Source organism: Phalangium opilio, unplaced genomic scaffold (assembly GCF_054372755.1).
Source record: "Phalangium opilio isolate 3A_F unplaced genomic scaffold, DU_Popi_V2 ptg000082l_1, whole genome shotgun sequence".
Taxonomy (NCBI): Eukaryota; Metazoa; Arthropoda; class Arachnida; order Opiliones; family Phalangiidae; genus Phalangium; species Phalangium opilio.
The window spans coordinates 6,428,308-6,444,973 of record NW_028324189.1 but is presented as its reverse complement, the minus strand read 5'-3'; the positions used below and the strand labels follow the sequence as shown (position 1 = coordinate 6,444,973).

Sequence of the window (16,666 nt, the reverse complement as noted above, 5' to 3'; positions counted from 1 at the left end):
AAAGGAAACCAGTGTACTAAATATTTGCGAAATTGGTTGAAACGCGCGGACTCTGTTGCATAGAGAAGATTTTTTACATTTCTGGTCGCCATTTTTTAAGATGGCGGCGGATTGGAAAAAATTTCTTAGTATGCGCCTACTACTTATGAGTAACCGAACGTTCCTGCAAATTTTCAGCCTTCTAGGGCAAGTAGTTTGGACTGGGCGTTGATTATCAGTCAGTTTGTCAGTCAGCTATATCTATGGTCAGAACTTTGATTTATATATATATTGATTTTAAATTTCCCGCCAATTATTTTCTTTTCACTAGAGGGTGACGTGTCTTGCTTGGACCATGCATGGACTTGGAGTAGGAGTTAGTATATTCATCCTTGGTATATTAAGCCCTATCATTACGCTGTCTGCCAAGAGCGATCGACCCTGGAGTGGCAAAGGTATTTGTCTAATTCCACACAGCAGTGACAGCACACATCCACAGCATTATTATTTCTCCATTTCTCGATTAACCCCTTTTTCGCTGCACAGTCCGGAACAAAATCCTTGTTTTTACCACGTAATGCTGATTTTGTATAAGTTTTGGTAAGTTTTTACTATTATTTCTAATTATTATAACTAATTTAGAGATTATTTAACCTATTTTAATGGTAAATTAAGCTTCAAATATCCAAATGAAGCCGAAATTAAACGGCGGAATGATACTTTCGCGAATCAAAAGGTCTTCTTGATTTAAAAGTATTTACGCGTACGAGTACGACTGTTTTCCATCCGAATTATGACAAATTTAAGCTTAATTGGTGGTTAATTATAATTGAATGTCAAGATTAAATACGTATACTGTTGAATTTTGAAAGAATTAATGTATGAAAGGCGTGGTTATTAAAAATGTGGCTTTTAAAATTGTTACGGAAGAAAAAGACCAAGGCTTACTGAATGACAGGGTTCATACAAACCTGGAAAAATCAGGGAAATAAATAGTTGACTAAAACATCAGGGGAAATTTGGAATTTTTAGTAAAATTCAGGGAAATCAGGGAAATTTGCGTCAAACAGGGGTCGAGTTAGTAATTAAGCAAAATGTTCATAAACATTCCCTCCATAGGATTAACATTACACTATACTTGGAGGGTCATAACTGTGGTTCTACTAGAGATACGGGGATGTCCTTTGATTATGTAATAGTCATATTTGCCCCCCCCCCCCCTTCGTTAACATTTTCCATACGGGAAAAACCTGGAAATCTCAGGGAAATTAGTTTTCCAAAAGTTGTATGAACCCTGAATGATGTCATGTTGATGTTGTTGAACTTGTTGATTTTGGTTTAAGATGAACTTGGTATGATGGAAACGGATATAAACGTTTCAATCCTGCAAGATGCCGGTGCGTCAATCTTAACCGCCAACAAAGATGGTATCTTAACCACGTCGGATGGAGGACAATTTGTTTCTCTGTCTGATTTAAATTTAACCGAACTGGCCAACTCGGAAAACACTTTAGTAAATATCCCCATCATCTCTGATGGAAATATACTTAACGGGAGTCTATCTTCGTCAAATTTGGTGCTGGCAACTGGTCCAGATGGAACAAAAACCTTCTTAATTGACGCTAACCAGCTAGCATTAATAACGCAAGTTGCCTCCTCACTATCAGAAATCACCGAAGAACATCTGGAAAGTTCAATCGCGTCCTTAACTTCCGATAATCACGCTTTAAATGTGCCTTTAAATTCGGATCCCGATGATCCTAGCGTATCTCTTTTATCGAGTTCCGTTCAAGAGGAGCGAATTAACACTCAGGTTCTTGTTGATCTTGATGAAATTCAACCTCCGTTAAAGAAGGTACGTGACTTTACAGGTAAGTCTGTCTGACTCGCCTTAAGCCTGATTTACGAATGTTTCGTTTCAGGGTCTGTACGAATGTAATTTATGTAAAAAGGAGTTTAAGAAATATAGCCAATATCTACATCATCAAAAACTGCATTTGGACGATAAACCTTATCGTTGCCGAGAATGCGATTTGTCCTTTAATTTCGAATCGAATTTAAAACTTCACGCTGCCACGCATTGTAAAGAAAATCCAACGTGTCCCGAATGCGGGAAACGTTTCTCGCGCGTGGCCAGTTTGAAAGCGCACGTCATGTTGCACGAAAAGGAAGAAAACTTGGTTTGTTTGGAATGTGGGGAGGAATTTAGTACGCAGCGACACATGGATAAACACGCCAATCAACACGCGGAGGAATCGCGGATGGATAAACTATACTGTTGTCGACATTGCAATCAAAAGTTTAATAAACCGATTGCCTTAAGAGATCATATGAAAATTCACGTTCGATTACGCGCTTCCCTTCATCATCGACCTCATAAGAAAAATATCGATCGTTCCAATTTCCCTTATAAGTGCGAACATTGCGATAAAGTTTTTCAGAAACCGAGTCAACTCTTAAGGCACAAGAGAATTCATACTGGTAAGCATCTAGGGCTGCCCCCCGAGTCCGGATTTTTAGGTTGCGAGTACTTTAAAGCCGAGTCCAACTTCCCACTACTCGCGAGTCCAGTGTGTCCTTAAAGGGAGGGTGAAGAGGAAAATCAAGTGATTTTTTTATCGATTCTTCTACCAATTTTAAGACCAGTCTGCATAGTCAAACATTCAGGAAATACCAGCTCCGAATGATTTTAAAATTATTTCAAATTAGGTTCAGATTTAAAGGATAATTTTAAATAAGCCCCTCCGACCAATCGCGTAACGCCCTGCCTTTTTGTTAACAAAATTCTCGTGGCACGTTCCATGTTGAATGAAATTTATCACGAGATTTGATAAAATTAATATAGGCGCGACGTGACAATCGTGGCGCGAGACATGGAGCATGCGTGCCACGAGAATTTTGTTAACAAAAAGGGCAGGGCGTTACGTGATTGGTCGGAGGTCCTTGTTTAAAATTATCCTTAAAATCTGAACCTAATTTGAAATAATTTTAAAATCATTCGGAGCTTGTATTTCCTGAATGTTTCACTACACGCAGACTGGTCTTATAATTAGAAAAAGAATTGATAAAAAATCACTTGATTTTCTACTTCACCCTCCCTTTAAGAAAGTCCAAACTGGACTCGCTTGGCGAAGACTCGATTGTGGTACTCGCAAATTCCTATGAAAAACCGGACTCACGTGAGAGTATATACTCACGTGAGCCTACATTTATTATATGAAATCGTTCTTGGCTGGCATCGCTGTTAATTTGAATTACCTTTGATAAAAGGGGAACGACCCTTTAAGTGCGACGTTTGCGACAAAGCCTTTAATCAAAAAGGAGCCTTGCAAATCCATAAAACGAAACACAGCGGCGAAAAACCGTTTACGTGTGAATTTTGTAAAGCAACTTTTTCGCAACGCGGCAATCTTCGAAATCACATCAAAAGGGTTCATACATTATCCTTGGATCCCAATCAGACGCGATATCAATGCGTCGAATGTTCGTGCGTCTTTAGAAAGATCGGCAATTTAAACGCTCATCTCAGTAAAATGCATTCCTCCACTTATTCAACGCAAACGTAAGAAACACTTCGGATAATAGGCCTTTTAATTTGACGTGTGCGAGTCCGGATTTTGAGGTTCCGAGTACTGGTAAATTGAATTTTTCGATACTCGTGAGTCCATGAGAAAGTGAGTCCATGTTAGCCGAGTCCAATGCGTGTTTTTAAGTTGCCCCCTTGTTAAGAAGAAGAGTACTAGCCGAGTGCCGTTACTTGGCGTCAGCTTAGGACTCGCGAGTACTCGCAAATTCCTTGTAAAACCGGTTGCTAGTCTGAGGACACGGACTCGCGAGTACTCGAAAATTCCTTGTAAAGCCGGTTGCGAGTCTGAGGACACGGACTCGCGAGTACTCGCGAATTCCTTGTAAAACCGGTTGCGAGTCTGAGGACACGGACTCGCGAGTACTCGCAAATTCCTTGTAAAACCGGTTGCATGTCTGAGGACACGGACTCGCGAGTACTCGCAAATTCCTTGTAAAACCGGTTGCATGTCTGAGGACACGGACTCGCGAGTACTCGCGAATTCCTTATAAAACCGGTTGCTAGTCTGAGGACACTGACTCGCGAGTACTCGCAAATTCCTTATAAAACCGGTTGTTAGTCTGAGGACACGGACTCGCGAGTACTCGCGAATTCCTTGTAAAACCGGTTGCGAGTCTGAGGACACGGACTCGCGAGTACTCGCAAAGACCTAAGAAAACGGGTTGCAGTCTTGGGACACGGACTCGCGCATGCCTACTTTTGACACTTAATTAATTGGTGTATGATTTGAAATACTAACCTAATTAATTTTAATTAATTAGTTGGCATAAAATTAATGACGCGAACGGAAATGACGTTAAAGACGAAGGACAAAGAGTTATCAAGCAATTAATGGATTTGTCGAGACACGCTAACAGAGATGATAAAAATAAAGAAAACGAGGCTTCTAAAGTCAGTTAAATTAATCTTAATCAAGTTAATGTTAATTAATTTGATTTAATTAGGCGGAAAATTCGGATTTACTTCAACAAGCGATTGAAAATAGTGGTTTGACGACGGATCAAAGAGAAAAGGAGAAACAGAATAAGACGAACGGTGCCGAAACGTCAGACACGACGCCCAGACCAACGCAGTCCATTTTAAAACCAAGAGTGGACGTGAAAGCGGCGGCGGCCGCGGTGGCGTCTCCGATTGTTCTAGGTGGCGGCGCTTCAACGGCGCCCATTATGTTGCAAGTCGCCGATATTAATGGTTTAATGAAGCGACACATTGTCAGGAAAGTGGGAGGGGTCATTTGGCATCAGTGCGTTTATTGCACGAAAGAGTTCAAGAAACCGAGTGATTTAGTGCGACACATTAGAATTCACACTCACGAGAAGCCTTATAAATGTCATCTGTGTTTTCGCGCTTTCGCCGTCACCAGTACTTTGAAAGCCCATGTTAAAGTGCACATGGGAATCAAAGATTATCGCTGCGATATTTGTAGGAAGTATTTTGCAACGCAGGGAAGTTTAAAAGTAAGTATGGTTTTATTTCTCCGGGATTTTGAGTTGTTCTAGGCCGGATTTTTGAGTTGTTCTCGGCCGGATTTTCAGTTGTTATCGGACGGATTTTTGAGTTGTTCTCAGGCGGGTTTTTCAGTTTTTCTCGGCCGGGTTTTTGAGTTGTTCTCGGGCGGGTTTTTAAGTTGTTCTCGGACGTGTTTTTGAGTTCTTGAGCGGGTTTTTGAGTTGTTCTCGGGCCAGTTTTTGAGTCGTTCTCGGATGACTTTTTGAGTTGTTCTCGGGCCAGTTTTTGAGTCGTTCTCGGATGACTTTTTGAGTTGTTCTCGGGCCAGTTTTTGAGTCGTTCTCGGATGACTTTTTGAGTTGTTCTCGGGCCAGTTTTTGAGTCGTTCTCGGATGACTTTTTGAGTTGTTCTCGGGCCAGTTTTTGAGTCGTTCTCGGATGACTTTTTGAGTTGTTCTCGGGCCAGTTTTTGAGGTGATTTTCGGACTGGTTTTTCAGTTGTTCTCGGGCGGGTTTTTGAGTTCTCGAGCGGGTTTTTGAGTTGTTTTCGGACGGGGTTTTGAATTGTTCTCGGACGGGTTTTTGAGTTGTTCTCGGACGGGTTTTTGAGTTTTTTCTCGGACGGGTTTTTGAGTTGTTCTCGGACGGGTTTTTGAGTTATTCTCGGGCGGGTTTTTTGAGTTGTTCTCGGACGGGTTTTTTGAGTTGTTCTCGGACGGGTTTTTTGAGTTGTTCTCGGACGGGGTTTTGAGTTGTTTTCGGACGGGTTTTTGAGTTGTTCTCGGACGGGGTTTTGAGTTGTTCTCGGACGGGTTTTTTGAGTTGTTCTCGGACGGGTTTTTTGAGTTGTTCTCGGACGGGTTTTTTGAGTTGTTCTCGGACGGGTTTTTTGAGTTGTTCTCGGACGGGGTTTTGAGTTGTTTTCGGACGGGGTTTTGAGTTGTTCTCGGACGGGTTTTTTGAGTTGTTCTCGGACGGGTTTTTTGAGTTGTTCTCGGACGGGTTTTTTGAGTTGTTCTCGGACGGGTTTTTTGAGTTGTTCTCGGACGGGGTATTGAGTTGTTTTCGGACGGGTTTTTGAGTTGTTCTCGGACGTGTTTTTGAGTTCTTGAGCGGGTTTTTGAGTTGTTCTCGGGCGGGTTTTTGAGTTGTTTTCGGACGGGGTTTTGAATTGTTCTCGGACGGGTTTTTGAGTTTGTTCTCGGACGGGTTTTTGAGTTGTTCTCGGACGGGTTTTTGAGTTTGTTCTCGGACGGGTTTTTGAGTTGTTCTCGGACGGGTTTTTTAGTTGTTCTCGGACGGGTTTTTGAGTTATTCTCGGGCGGGTTTTTGAGTTATTCTCGGGCGGGTTTTTGAGTTATTCTCGGGCGGGTTTTTGAGTCATTCTCGGGCGGGTTTTTGAGTTATTCTCGGGCGGGTTTTTGAGTTATTCTCGGGGGGTTTTTTGAAGTGATTTCGGAGCATTTTGAAGTTGTTTTTGAGATATTAGTTTGTCCCTAACGGTTGAATGTGACATAGGTTCACAGTAGACTGCACACTGGAGCCAAACCATTTTCGTGCAATGTTTGCGACCGCGAATTTCGAACTTCGGGTCATAAAAAAAGTCACATGGTATCCCATAATAAGAAAAGCGACGTTAAAAAGAAGAAAGATAAACAATCTCGATCGTCCAGAGATAAAGCGGTCATCTCTATGTTACCGCCTCAAGAACCCATCTTGATCACTGACGCTGGCTTGGTTCAACCTTCCCCCAAGAGTGCAATTTCGCTTCAACGGGTCGGTACTGGGGAAGAGGTTGAAAACGGCGAAAGGCCGTACCAATGCCCTTCTTGCATGCGTGGATTCAAAAAGTCCAGCCATTTGAAACAACACTACTTATCTCATACCGGCGAAAAGCCATTCAAGGTAATTAATTAATTTTATTCCTTTAATTAATGAGTAATCTATTTGACGCTTTTTAAATTAGTAATTAATTTTGACGCTTTTAATTAATGAGAAACAAATTTTACGCTTTTTATTATTGAGTGACTTATTATAATGGATTTAAATTAATTAGTGCGAACAGTGTCAGAAATGTTTCGTGTCCAATGGAGCTTTGAAAGCTCATCTTCTCACTCATACTCGTAAGAATATTTACGTTTTTAGTCTAGGCCTGTGCGAGTCCCCGTTTTTAATTAAGTGGCCACAAGGCCAGTACAGAGTACACCCCCAAGCATTTAATGATTTTTAAACTGGCCCAGTTAAATCTTTAAAGCGGACATTTGTCTATGACCCCCGTCTTATTTCTCAGCCTGCCTCTTTACACTAAGTGAATGGTGGTAGTTGTAGATATATTTAGCCTTTAAAAAAACTAGTATATTTAATTACTTAATTTATTGTAATTAGTTTCTAATTACCAGTAATTCGGGAATTAGTTTTAATCGGACTCGGTAAATAGTTTTAGGACTCATTGGACTTGGCTTACATTTTTGGACTTTGTTTAGGAGTCGCGAGTACTAGGAATTGGGCTCGAGGCGAGTCCGGTTTTCCGATACTCGGCGAGTCCGGTTTTCCCATACCGGGCGAGTCCGGTTTTCCGATACCGGGCGAGTCCGGTTTTCCGATACCGGGCGAGTCCGGTTTTCCGATACCGGGCGAGTCCGGTTTTCCGATACCGGGCGAGTCCGGTTTTCCGATACCGGGCGAGTCCGGTTTTCCGATACCGGGCGAGTCCGGTTTTCCGATACCGGGCGTGTCCGGTTTTCCCATAACTGGGCGAGTCCGGTTTTCCCATAACTGGGCGAGTCCGGTTTTCCCATAACTGGGCGAGTCCGGTTTTCCCATAACTGGGCGAGTCCGGTTTTCCCATAACTGGGCGAGTCCGGTTTTCCCATAACTGGGCGAGTCCGATTTTCCCATAACTGGGCGTGTCCGGTTTTCCCATAACTGGGCGTGTCCGGTTTTCCCATAACTGGGCGTGTCCGGTTTTCCCATAACTGGGCGAGTCCGGTTTTCCCATAACTGGGCGAGTCCGGTTTTCCCATAACTGGGCGAGTCCGGTTTTCCCATAACTGGGCGAGTCCGGTTTTCCCATAACTGGGCGAGTCCGGTTTTCCCATAACTGGGCGAGTCCGGTTTTCCCATAACTGGGCGAGTCCGGTTTTCCGATAACTGGGCGAGTCCGGTTTTCTAGTACTCGTAACAAAAAAATCGGGACTCGCACACCTATATGTAAAATCCCGTATTCTTAAGTTAGGCCTAAAATTCCTTATACAAATGCGCTCAGGAGCAAAACCATTCAAATGCGAAGTGTGCAACACGCGTTTCACCACAAATGGTTCCTTAAAACGGCACATGTCGACTCACAGTTCGGAAAGGCCTTACATGTGCCCTTACTGTCAAAAAACGTTTAAAACGGCGATGGATTGTAAAAAACACATGAAAACTCATCGACCCAAGCTCAGTATCTCGGCTGAAGATGGAGGAAATATAGAAATACTCCAAGGCGAAGGCGAAAACGGCACGGAACTAATCCAAGTTGTCAGAGTTGATAGTCAAAACGGAGAATCAGTCGATGATCCGAATTCCGATCGAGATGATCGTAATTCGAAAGAAATGATTAAAATATCGGACGAGGGATTCGAAGCGATCATAAACGCGGAAAATGAAGTTCAAGAACAGACCCTCGTCGGTTTAACGCCCGAAACGATCACCTTAAATTCCCAAACGTTTACTTGTCATCAAGAAATCTTAGATCAAGTAATCCTCCGCACTTTGCTTTAATGCCCGAGTTTAAAGTTTTAATAATTATTGTTTAAATATTATTGTAGACATTACAGTTCGATAGTGATAACTGTGCCATTATTGATTCGCATGATTTGGATCAAGGACAATTTATGAGTCACTTTACCTCTGGAAATTTCACCATAACTGTCCCGGTAAGTTTAATAACACTTTTTTATTTGACCAGGCTTAAGTAATTCACGACGGTCAAATTCGTTTTAATTTATGGGCTGATCAAATTAGTTCGTTTTAATTTATGGGCTGATCAAATTAGTTCGTTTTAATTTACGGGCTGATCAAATTAGTTCGTTTTAATTTATGGGCTGATCAAATTAGTTCGTTTTAATTTATGGGCTGATCAAATTAGTTCGTTTTAATTTATGGGCTGATCAAATTAGTTCGTTTTCATTTTCGGGCTGATCAAATTAGTTCGTTTTAATTTACGGGCTGATCAAATTAGTTCGTTTTAATTATCGGGCTGATCAAATGAGTTCGTTTTAATTTATGGGCTGATCAAATTGATTCATTTTAATTTACGGGCTGATCAAATTGATTCATTTTAATTTACGGGCTGATCAAATTAATTCATTTGAATTTACGGGCTGATCAAATTAGTTCGTTTTAATTTAAGGGCTGATCAAATTAATTCATTTGAATTTACTGGCTGATCAAACTGATTCATTTGAATTTGCTGGCTGATCAAACTGATTGATTTTAATTTACTGGCTGATCAAACTGATTGATTTTAATTTACGGGCTGATCAAATTGATTCATTTGAATTTACTGGCTGATCAAACTGATTGATTTTAATTTACTGGCTGATCAAATTGATTCATTTGAATTTACTGGCTGATCAAACTGATTGATTTTAATTTACGGGCTGATCAAATTGATTAATTTTAATTTACGGGCTGATCAAACTGATTAATTTTAATTTACGGGCTGATCGAATTGATTAATTTTAATTTACGGGCTGATCGAATTGATTAATTTTAATTTACGGGCTGATCAAATTAATTCATTTAAATTTACGGGCTGATCAAATTGATTAATTTTAATTCATGGGCTGATTGAGTTAATTTAATTTACAGGCTGATCAAATTGAAGGATTAGGAGCGACTTTTAGTATAAACCCGACGTTAACGTCAGCCAGTATGGACGCCATTTTGCCTCGTTCCAAAATGGAGGAGAACAACGGGGGAGCGCGGGAGGGGGGGCTAGAACGCGAATTGAAAGGGGCTTTTATCCTAAATTCGGGAAAGCGTCCCAAGAAGTCGTACAAGTGCGATTATTGCCAGCGAATGTTTAAGAAACTGAGCCATTTGAAACAACACGCGCGAATTCATACGGGCGAAAGGCCTTATTGTTGTCAAGAGTGTGGCAAAATGTTTAGTTCAACGAGCGTTCTGAACGCTCACGTTAAGACTCATAGTGGCGTTAGAGACTTTAAATGTCACGTTTGCGAATCTGCCTTCACCACCAACGCCTCTCTCAGTCGCCACATGAATATTCATAGCGCTGAGGCTCCATTTATTTGCGCTACTTGCGGCAAAGGATTCCGGAATAGGTTTTTGTATTATAAACATACCAGAGGACATTTTAATGGCGATGATCAATCAGGTATGTTTCATTTCATTTTATTCATAGGCTTAGCTCAAAAATGGTTTTAAGGCTTTGTGCATTATTTTTTCTATATTTTTAGGCTTAGTGCAATATTTTTTTTCTATATTTTTAGGCTTAGCGCAATATTTATTCTATATTTTTAGACTTAGCGCAATATTTATTCTATATTTTTAGACTTAGCCACTATTTTTTTTCTATATTTTTAGACTTAGCCACTATTTTTTTCTATATTTTTAGACTTAGCGCACTATTTTTTCTATGTTTTTAGACTTGGTGCACTATTTTTTCTATATATTTAGACTTAGTGCACTATTTTTTTCTATATATTTAGACTTGGTGCACTATTTTTTCTATATGTTTAGACTTAGCGCACTATTTTTTCTATATTTTTAGACTTAGCGCACTATTTTTTCTATATTTTTAGACTTAGCGCACTATTTTTTCTATATTTTTAGACTTAGCGCACTATTTTTTCTATATATTTAGACTTGGTGCACTATTTTTTCTATATATTTAGACTTGGTGCACTATTTTTTCTATATTTTTAGACTTGGCGCACTATTTTTTCTATATTTTTAGACTTAGTGCACTATTTTTTCTATATTTTTAGACCTAGTGCACTATTTTTTCTATATTTTTAGGGGTAGCGCATTTTTGTTTATTGGTTTTAGGTATAGTGCACTATTTTTTCCATTGTAGGCTTAGCGTGTTTCAACTTTGTTCCGTTTTTTTTAAATTGTGACAGATAAAAAGAGGAAGTCAAATTTAATAACCCTTTCCTCGTCGCAAGCGGAAGAAATCGCTAAATTAACTTTACCCGAAACTGCGTCAATTTCGGAACAAGTTTTAATAGCTTCCGCCGCTGAAAAGGATCGAATAAGCGAAGTGAAAGTAAGGGAAATTCAAATTGCGCTCTTTTTATATTGTAGCTCAACTCAGTTCAGTTCATAATTGAATCGATTTTTGCGTTTTATTTTTTTCCTTGGGCCTATTTTCAAGAAATAAAAATGGCTACGTTTGTTGTGAGAGGATAGATTAGGCCTAATGGGAAATTCATATTGCGCTCTTTTTATATTGTAGCTCAACTCAGTTCAGTTCATAATTGAATCGATTTTTGCGTGCGTTTTATTTTTTCCTTGGGCCTATTTTCAAGAATTAAAAATGGCTACGTTTGTTGTGAGAGGATAGATTAGGCCTAAGTAATGGGAAATTCAAATTGCGCTCTTTTTATATTGTAGCTCAACTCAGTTCAGTTCATAATTGAATCGATTTTTGCGTTTTATTTTTTTCCTTGGGCCTATTTTCAAGAAATAAAAATGGCTACGTTTGTTGTGAGAGGATAGATTAGGCCTAAAATGTTTAAGACGGAAATTTTTACATTAAACGGAACAAAAAGGCGAGAGGATAGATTAGGCCTAAGTAATGGGAAATTCAAATTGCGCTCTTTTTATATTGTAGCTCAACTCAGTTCAGTTCATAATTGAATCGATTTTTGCGTTTTATTTTTTTCCTTGGGCCTATTTTCAAGAAATAAAAATGGCTACGTTTGTTGTGAGAGGATAGATTAGGCCTAAAATGTTTAAGACGGAAATTTTTACATTAAACGGAACAAAAAGGCGAAAATATCTCGAGGAATAGTTAGATATTAACGTTATATAAGCGAAATTACGCGAATTTTGGAACTGTGAACGGTTTTCGCCACGCAATTTAAATAATAAATTAATAATTATGGGTGATGACCGAGGCTTAGATCAAGAAATTTTGGCTCGCCTATCTAAAGCGTTTTTTGACAAGGTTCAAATAGCGAATGATGTTTTTTTTAGATTAAAATGGACGTAGTTAGTGCTTATTATTGATTATAATTAACAGGATAAATACGTGGAGATTCAAAAACAACCTAAATTCAATCATTTGTGCCCGCATTGCCCTAAAAGTTTCAAGAAGCCTAGTGATTTGATTCGACACATAAGAACACACACTGGGGAGAAACCCTATCCCTGTCACTTATGCAACAAGAGTTTCACCGTCAAATCAACGTTAGATTGCCATTTGAAGACGCATTCCGGTCAGAAAAACTTTGATTGTCACGTTTGTAACTCGTTCTTCGCTACCAAGGGAAGTTTGAAAGTTCATATGAGGTTGCACACAGGTAAGTTTCTGCTAGAGAGCTGTGTGGAAATGGTAAATTTAAAATTTCAGTGGTAACCATGGGAAATAGTAGGAAAACTATAGGAGAACAAAGGCTGGGACCAGTCCGGAAATCGGTTTATTATTTTGAACACTAGGTCACTAGGGTGGTTACTGGTCCCAAGGACTAGTTTAAAAAATATTCTTATTTCCCCAAAGGCCCAGACTGCTAGGTATGCTAATGTCATACCCTTCTACCTCTTAGCTCAGTGTCATCCCCTACTAGGGGCGGACAGTATCCCCTCTTACAACTAGAGGGAGGGGTACACAGTCAATAATCGCCCCCCCTCTCTAACGTGCTAGTCTATAACAAAGAAGCTACTAATACAAGAAGTATATAATACTTCTCTTTGGGAGAAGTGTACCACAAAGCGGGGTAATTGTAACATGATTCTTCCAAACATCACCTAAAACATTTGGAGCCCATGTCAAGAGGAGGTATATGATTCACGGGGGGGGGGGGAAGAGAACCAGGGGGCAATTCACCCTCAAATAATATTTAAGTTGGCCCTTAAATGCCCCCTTATCTATTTCACTTGGCTCCTGTGCTGAATTTTTTTATTTTGGTATACATGAATAATAATACTATTTAGTATTTATAATTTTATATTAAAATATTTTATACTTTATTGTCTTTACCCTTGATGTATACCCCTGATACAGCAGGATTTTTGTACTGGAGGTCTTTATCCTTGATTCACTTGTATGTTTTTACATCACCCTTGATATGTATCCCTGGTGCACTACAATTTTTAGCTCTATGTCTTTATCCTTAAGATATATCCCTGGTTTTGTCTAACAAAATATTTTAATGGGGAACCTCAACCAGGGCTGGAAATAAGAAAAATTTCTCGTAGGACTTGTGTCCAGTCAAGTGACTTGGGAAAATTTATTGGTCAAACTGTCCAGTAACCCCTTAGTTTTTGAAAAAACTATGGGACATTTTAAAATTTATTTGGACAATGTCCGGCCCTGGCCTCAAGGACGAGCTATGTCACAAAAAAAAAGATCTGACTAGAAATCTAGCTTTTGAATTGTTTATTAACAAATTTAAACAAGAAAACTTCGTCCGCAGTCATTTTGATTTTTTTCCTTTTCTCAATATAAAAAAAATAGTTTCATTTTCAAATGTTAAATAAGTATCAATAATGAAATACCTGAAGAAATGTTGATTGTTTGAAATTTATGTTATTCTATACAAAAACGGCATTTATCATGCCCCCTTGAGATACTTCCCCCTCAACTGAACATTGCCCATCTGAAGTTTGAGCGGTAGAGAAAACAAAGCGGGGGGGTAGGGTGCTGAGAAGAATCATGTTACATACCTAAACAATTAAAGGGGCTCACCGGCGCTGTTGGGGGGAGACCGCCCTTAGTTCAGGGGAAAACACCCAGCTCTTTGGCCATAAGGAATGGCGCCACCATCGCGGTGGGCGGGTAAGCAATATGCTAACCAACAGTTTGACCCCCCCCCTTCACCCCAACAGCTCCGGCCAGCCCCTTTAATAGGCTATTATCCCATTCTGCCAATACCCATCTCACCTACTTCGTTGCTGCATAGCTAGCTAACATAGCCCATAGCTATTACTTTAGCGTACCAGATTCAGCTATTGTAGCTGTCAATCAGTCCATTGTAAGTTTTCGCGCCAAATTCTCAGAAAATATATATTTTGGGAAATGACTCATGGTCATGCTACTTCGCGACGGCGACAGAGTTCATACAAATATTTGTTCTCACTGATACAAACCTGGAAAAATCAGGGAAAGAAATAGTTGACAAAAACTTCCTGAAATTTACAATTTTTAGTGAAATTCACGGAAATCAGTGAAATTCGTAGGTTTGAGTAAGTTTGCGAACTGGGGTCGAGTAATTAAGAAAAATCATGTTCCGTAGGTTAACTTGGCATTTTTCACAGTATACTTTGAAGGCCTCATAATAATGGTTCTATAGAGTAATGTCAGTTCTACTGTGCAAACGTCATACCGTGGAGTAGTGTCGGTAGAGAGGGGAGTAGACTGTGTATCCCTCCCTCTAGGCGCGCTTTTGTAAGAGGGGATACTGTACGCGCCTGGTAGGGGGGATGACACTGAGCTAAGAGATAGAAGGGTATGACGTTTGCATACGTAGAACTGACACTACTCTCTTAGCTCAGTGTCATCCCCCCTACCAGGCGCGTACAGTATCCCCTCTTACAAAAGCGCGCCTAGAGGGAGGGATACACAGTCTACTCCCCCCTCTACCGACACTGCTCTATGGTATGGAAATGGTTTATTTCTTTTGTTGATTTTGGTAATGGTTGAAAATGAAAGAACCTTCCTTAATTTTGTAAATCGGAATGGTTGGTATTTGGAAGTAATGGATCAGTAAGGGATGGGGAGGTTGATGAAATATATGGGAGGAATTGGTAAACCGAAGTGGTATGGAAATGGTAACTTTGGAAATTGAAACGCGGCTCTCTAGTTTTTGCCAATAAGACGGCGAACAAAACCCAATAATTAATTTGATTTATTTATATCTAAGGCTCGAAACCCTTCAAATGCCCGCATTGCGAACTGCGCTTTAGAACGTCAGGACATCGTAAAAGTCATATAGCCACTCATTTCCGTTCAAGTCGCAAACCAAACATACCTAGTGAAATATTAGTCGAAAGGAGAATAATGAAAGCCGCCGCGTTAGAAACGACCATGTTCGAAAGTAGCGTAGAAGAAGATGACCTAAAAAATAACGAAGACGAAAATCCAGAGACAATAACGTCGGAACCCGCAACGACGCTAGACGGGATTCAATTCCAAATTCCTCAGTCTTTATTAGGGCAAAACATTCAAATCACCGGCCTCGATCCTAATTTATTCCAACTCGAGCCGAAATTTCTTCAACAGCTACAAAGCGGAAATATTAACATTACCATTAACGCGAATAACGAAGACGACAATGTCTCGGCTACCACGAGCGCTACTACCACAAACGTTAACGCGGAAAATGGAAATCAGTTCCTACAAAATTTATCGGGGACGAATTTATTAAACCTAAATAACTCTATCGCTAATCAGTTGAGCGCTTTAGGATTATCGGTCGATCAGGCGCAAATTTCTGCCGCGATTAACGAAGGGAACGCCTCGAACAATCCGCCCCCTTTCCACGTCACTATCGAACACGGCGACAAAGAACTAAAACAAGCGCCGGAAATGAACGAAGCGGAAGTGGAGGAAGAAACGGATCGGGAAGCGACGCATATCGTCATTAACGAAGCCGAAACGAATGAAGAACATTCCGAACCTCATATCGATATGGATGACGGAGTTAATATCGGAGCCGGGGAATTAATAGATAATATGTTGAAAGATATTCGATCGCACGGTAAAGAAGCGGCCAATCATAAGTGTTCAATTTGCGGTAAAGCTTTTCAACGCCGGAGTTTGTTGGAAAGGCATTTAAGGATACACACTGGCGAGAAGCCATTCGCTTGCACCGAATGTCCCAAGACTTTCAATCAAAAGAATACGTTGCAGATTCATTTGGCCAAACACGCCGGATATAAACCCTGGCAATGCCAACATTGTCAAATGTCCTTTACGCAAAAGGGTAACTTAAAAACACACGTCAAGAGAGTGCATCCCGATTAACGTCACGCGTTTCCCGCTTTAGTTAAGATTCAAACTCCAATTAATTCTTAAGGAATTAATGGGTATTTTATTTATGGGAAAATTACGTTTTAATTAAAATAAGATCAAAGTTCGATCAAAAGCAATCCGTTATTTATAATCGTGTTAAATGGAGCCGGTTTTCAATCGATCCAAATGGAATTAATTTTGATCAAAAACAAATTTAATTTTCCCAAATAATACTTAATTCTTTATGATTAATTTAATATAAATGTATAGTTAATTTATGATTCATTTCTGGAGCAGCGCGATATCAGTGATTATAACATTCTAATCTCAAATACTATCTCTATATATATATATTTTATAAAACTATGAAGAAAGAGTGGCAATTGCCGCGTGATAATTGCCATTCTCCCCAACCCACGAAAAAGAGCCTTTATTCGCAAATTAAACGATGAAAGAAATAACTCTGC

At 39.9% G+C, this 16,666-nt stretch overlaps 1 protein-coding gene across 2 annotated transcripts; it reads left to right on the top strand.

Moving 5' to 3' along the window:
- The first annotated feature begins 346 nt into the window (after positions 1–346).
- LOC149651220 (zinc finger protein 236-like) lies at positions 347–16,660 on the top strand. 2 transcript variants are annotated; one of them, XM_089848022.1, is made up of 14 exons: positions 347–579; positions 1,323–1,834; positions 1,902–2,460; positions 3,250–3,541; positions 4,327–4,456; positions 4,510–5,022; positions 6,533–6,919; positions 7,071–7,137; positions 8,280–8,752; positions 8,824–8,931; positions 9,869–10,397; positions 11,146–11,291; positions 12,270–12,549; positions 15,109–16,660. In XM_089848022.1, the coding sequence occupies exons 2-14, from the start codon at positions 1,334–1,336 to the stop codon at positions 16,209–16,211; spliced, it is 5,088 nt and encodes a 1,695-aa protein (XP_089704148.1). In that variant the 5' UTR covers positions 347–579; positions 1,323–1,333; the 3' UTR covers positions 16,212–16,660. The 2 variants fall into 2 exon arrangements, with proteins under 2 accessions (XP_089704148.1, XP_089704149.1); XM_089848023.1 differs by lacking the exon at positions 347–579 and adding an exon at positions 671–858.
- Positions 16,661–16,666: the final 6 nt, after the last annotated feature.

What these genes read in the sequence shown, in the direction of transcription:
- LOC149651220 (XM_089848022.1), top strand. Translation starts at nt 1,334, where the DNA reads ATGATGGAAACGGATATAAACGTTTCAATCCTGCAAGATGCCGGTGCG. An exon ending in ATCGAATAAGCGAAGTGAAA is followed by an intron (nt 11,292 to 12,269) that starts GTAAGGGAAATT and finishes TATAATTAACAG; the next exon opens with GATAAATACGTGGAGATTCA. An exon ending in TCATATGAGGTTGCACACAG is followed by an intron (nt 12,550 to 15,108) that starts GTAAGTTTCTGC and finishes TTTATATCTAAG; the next exon opens with GCTCGAAACCCTTCAAATGC.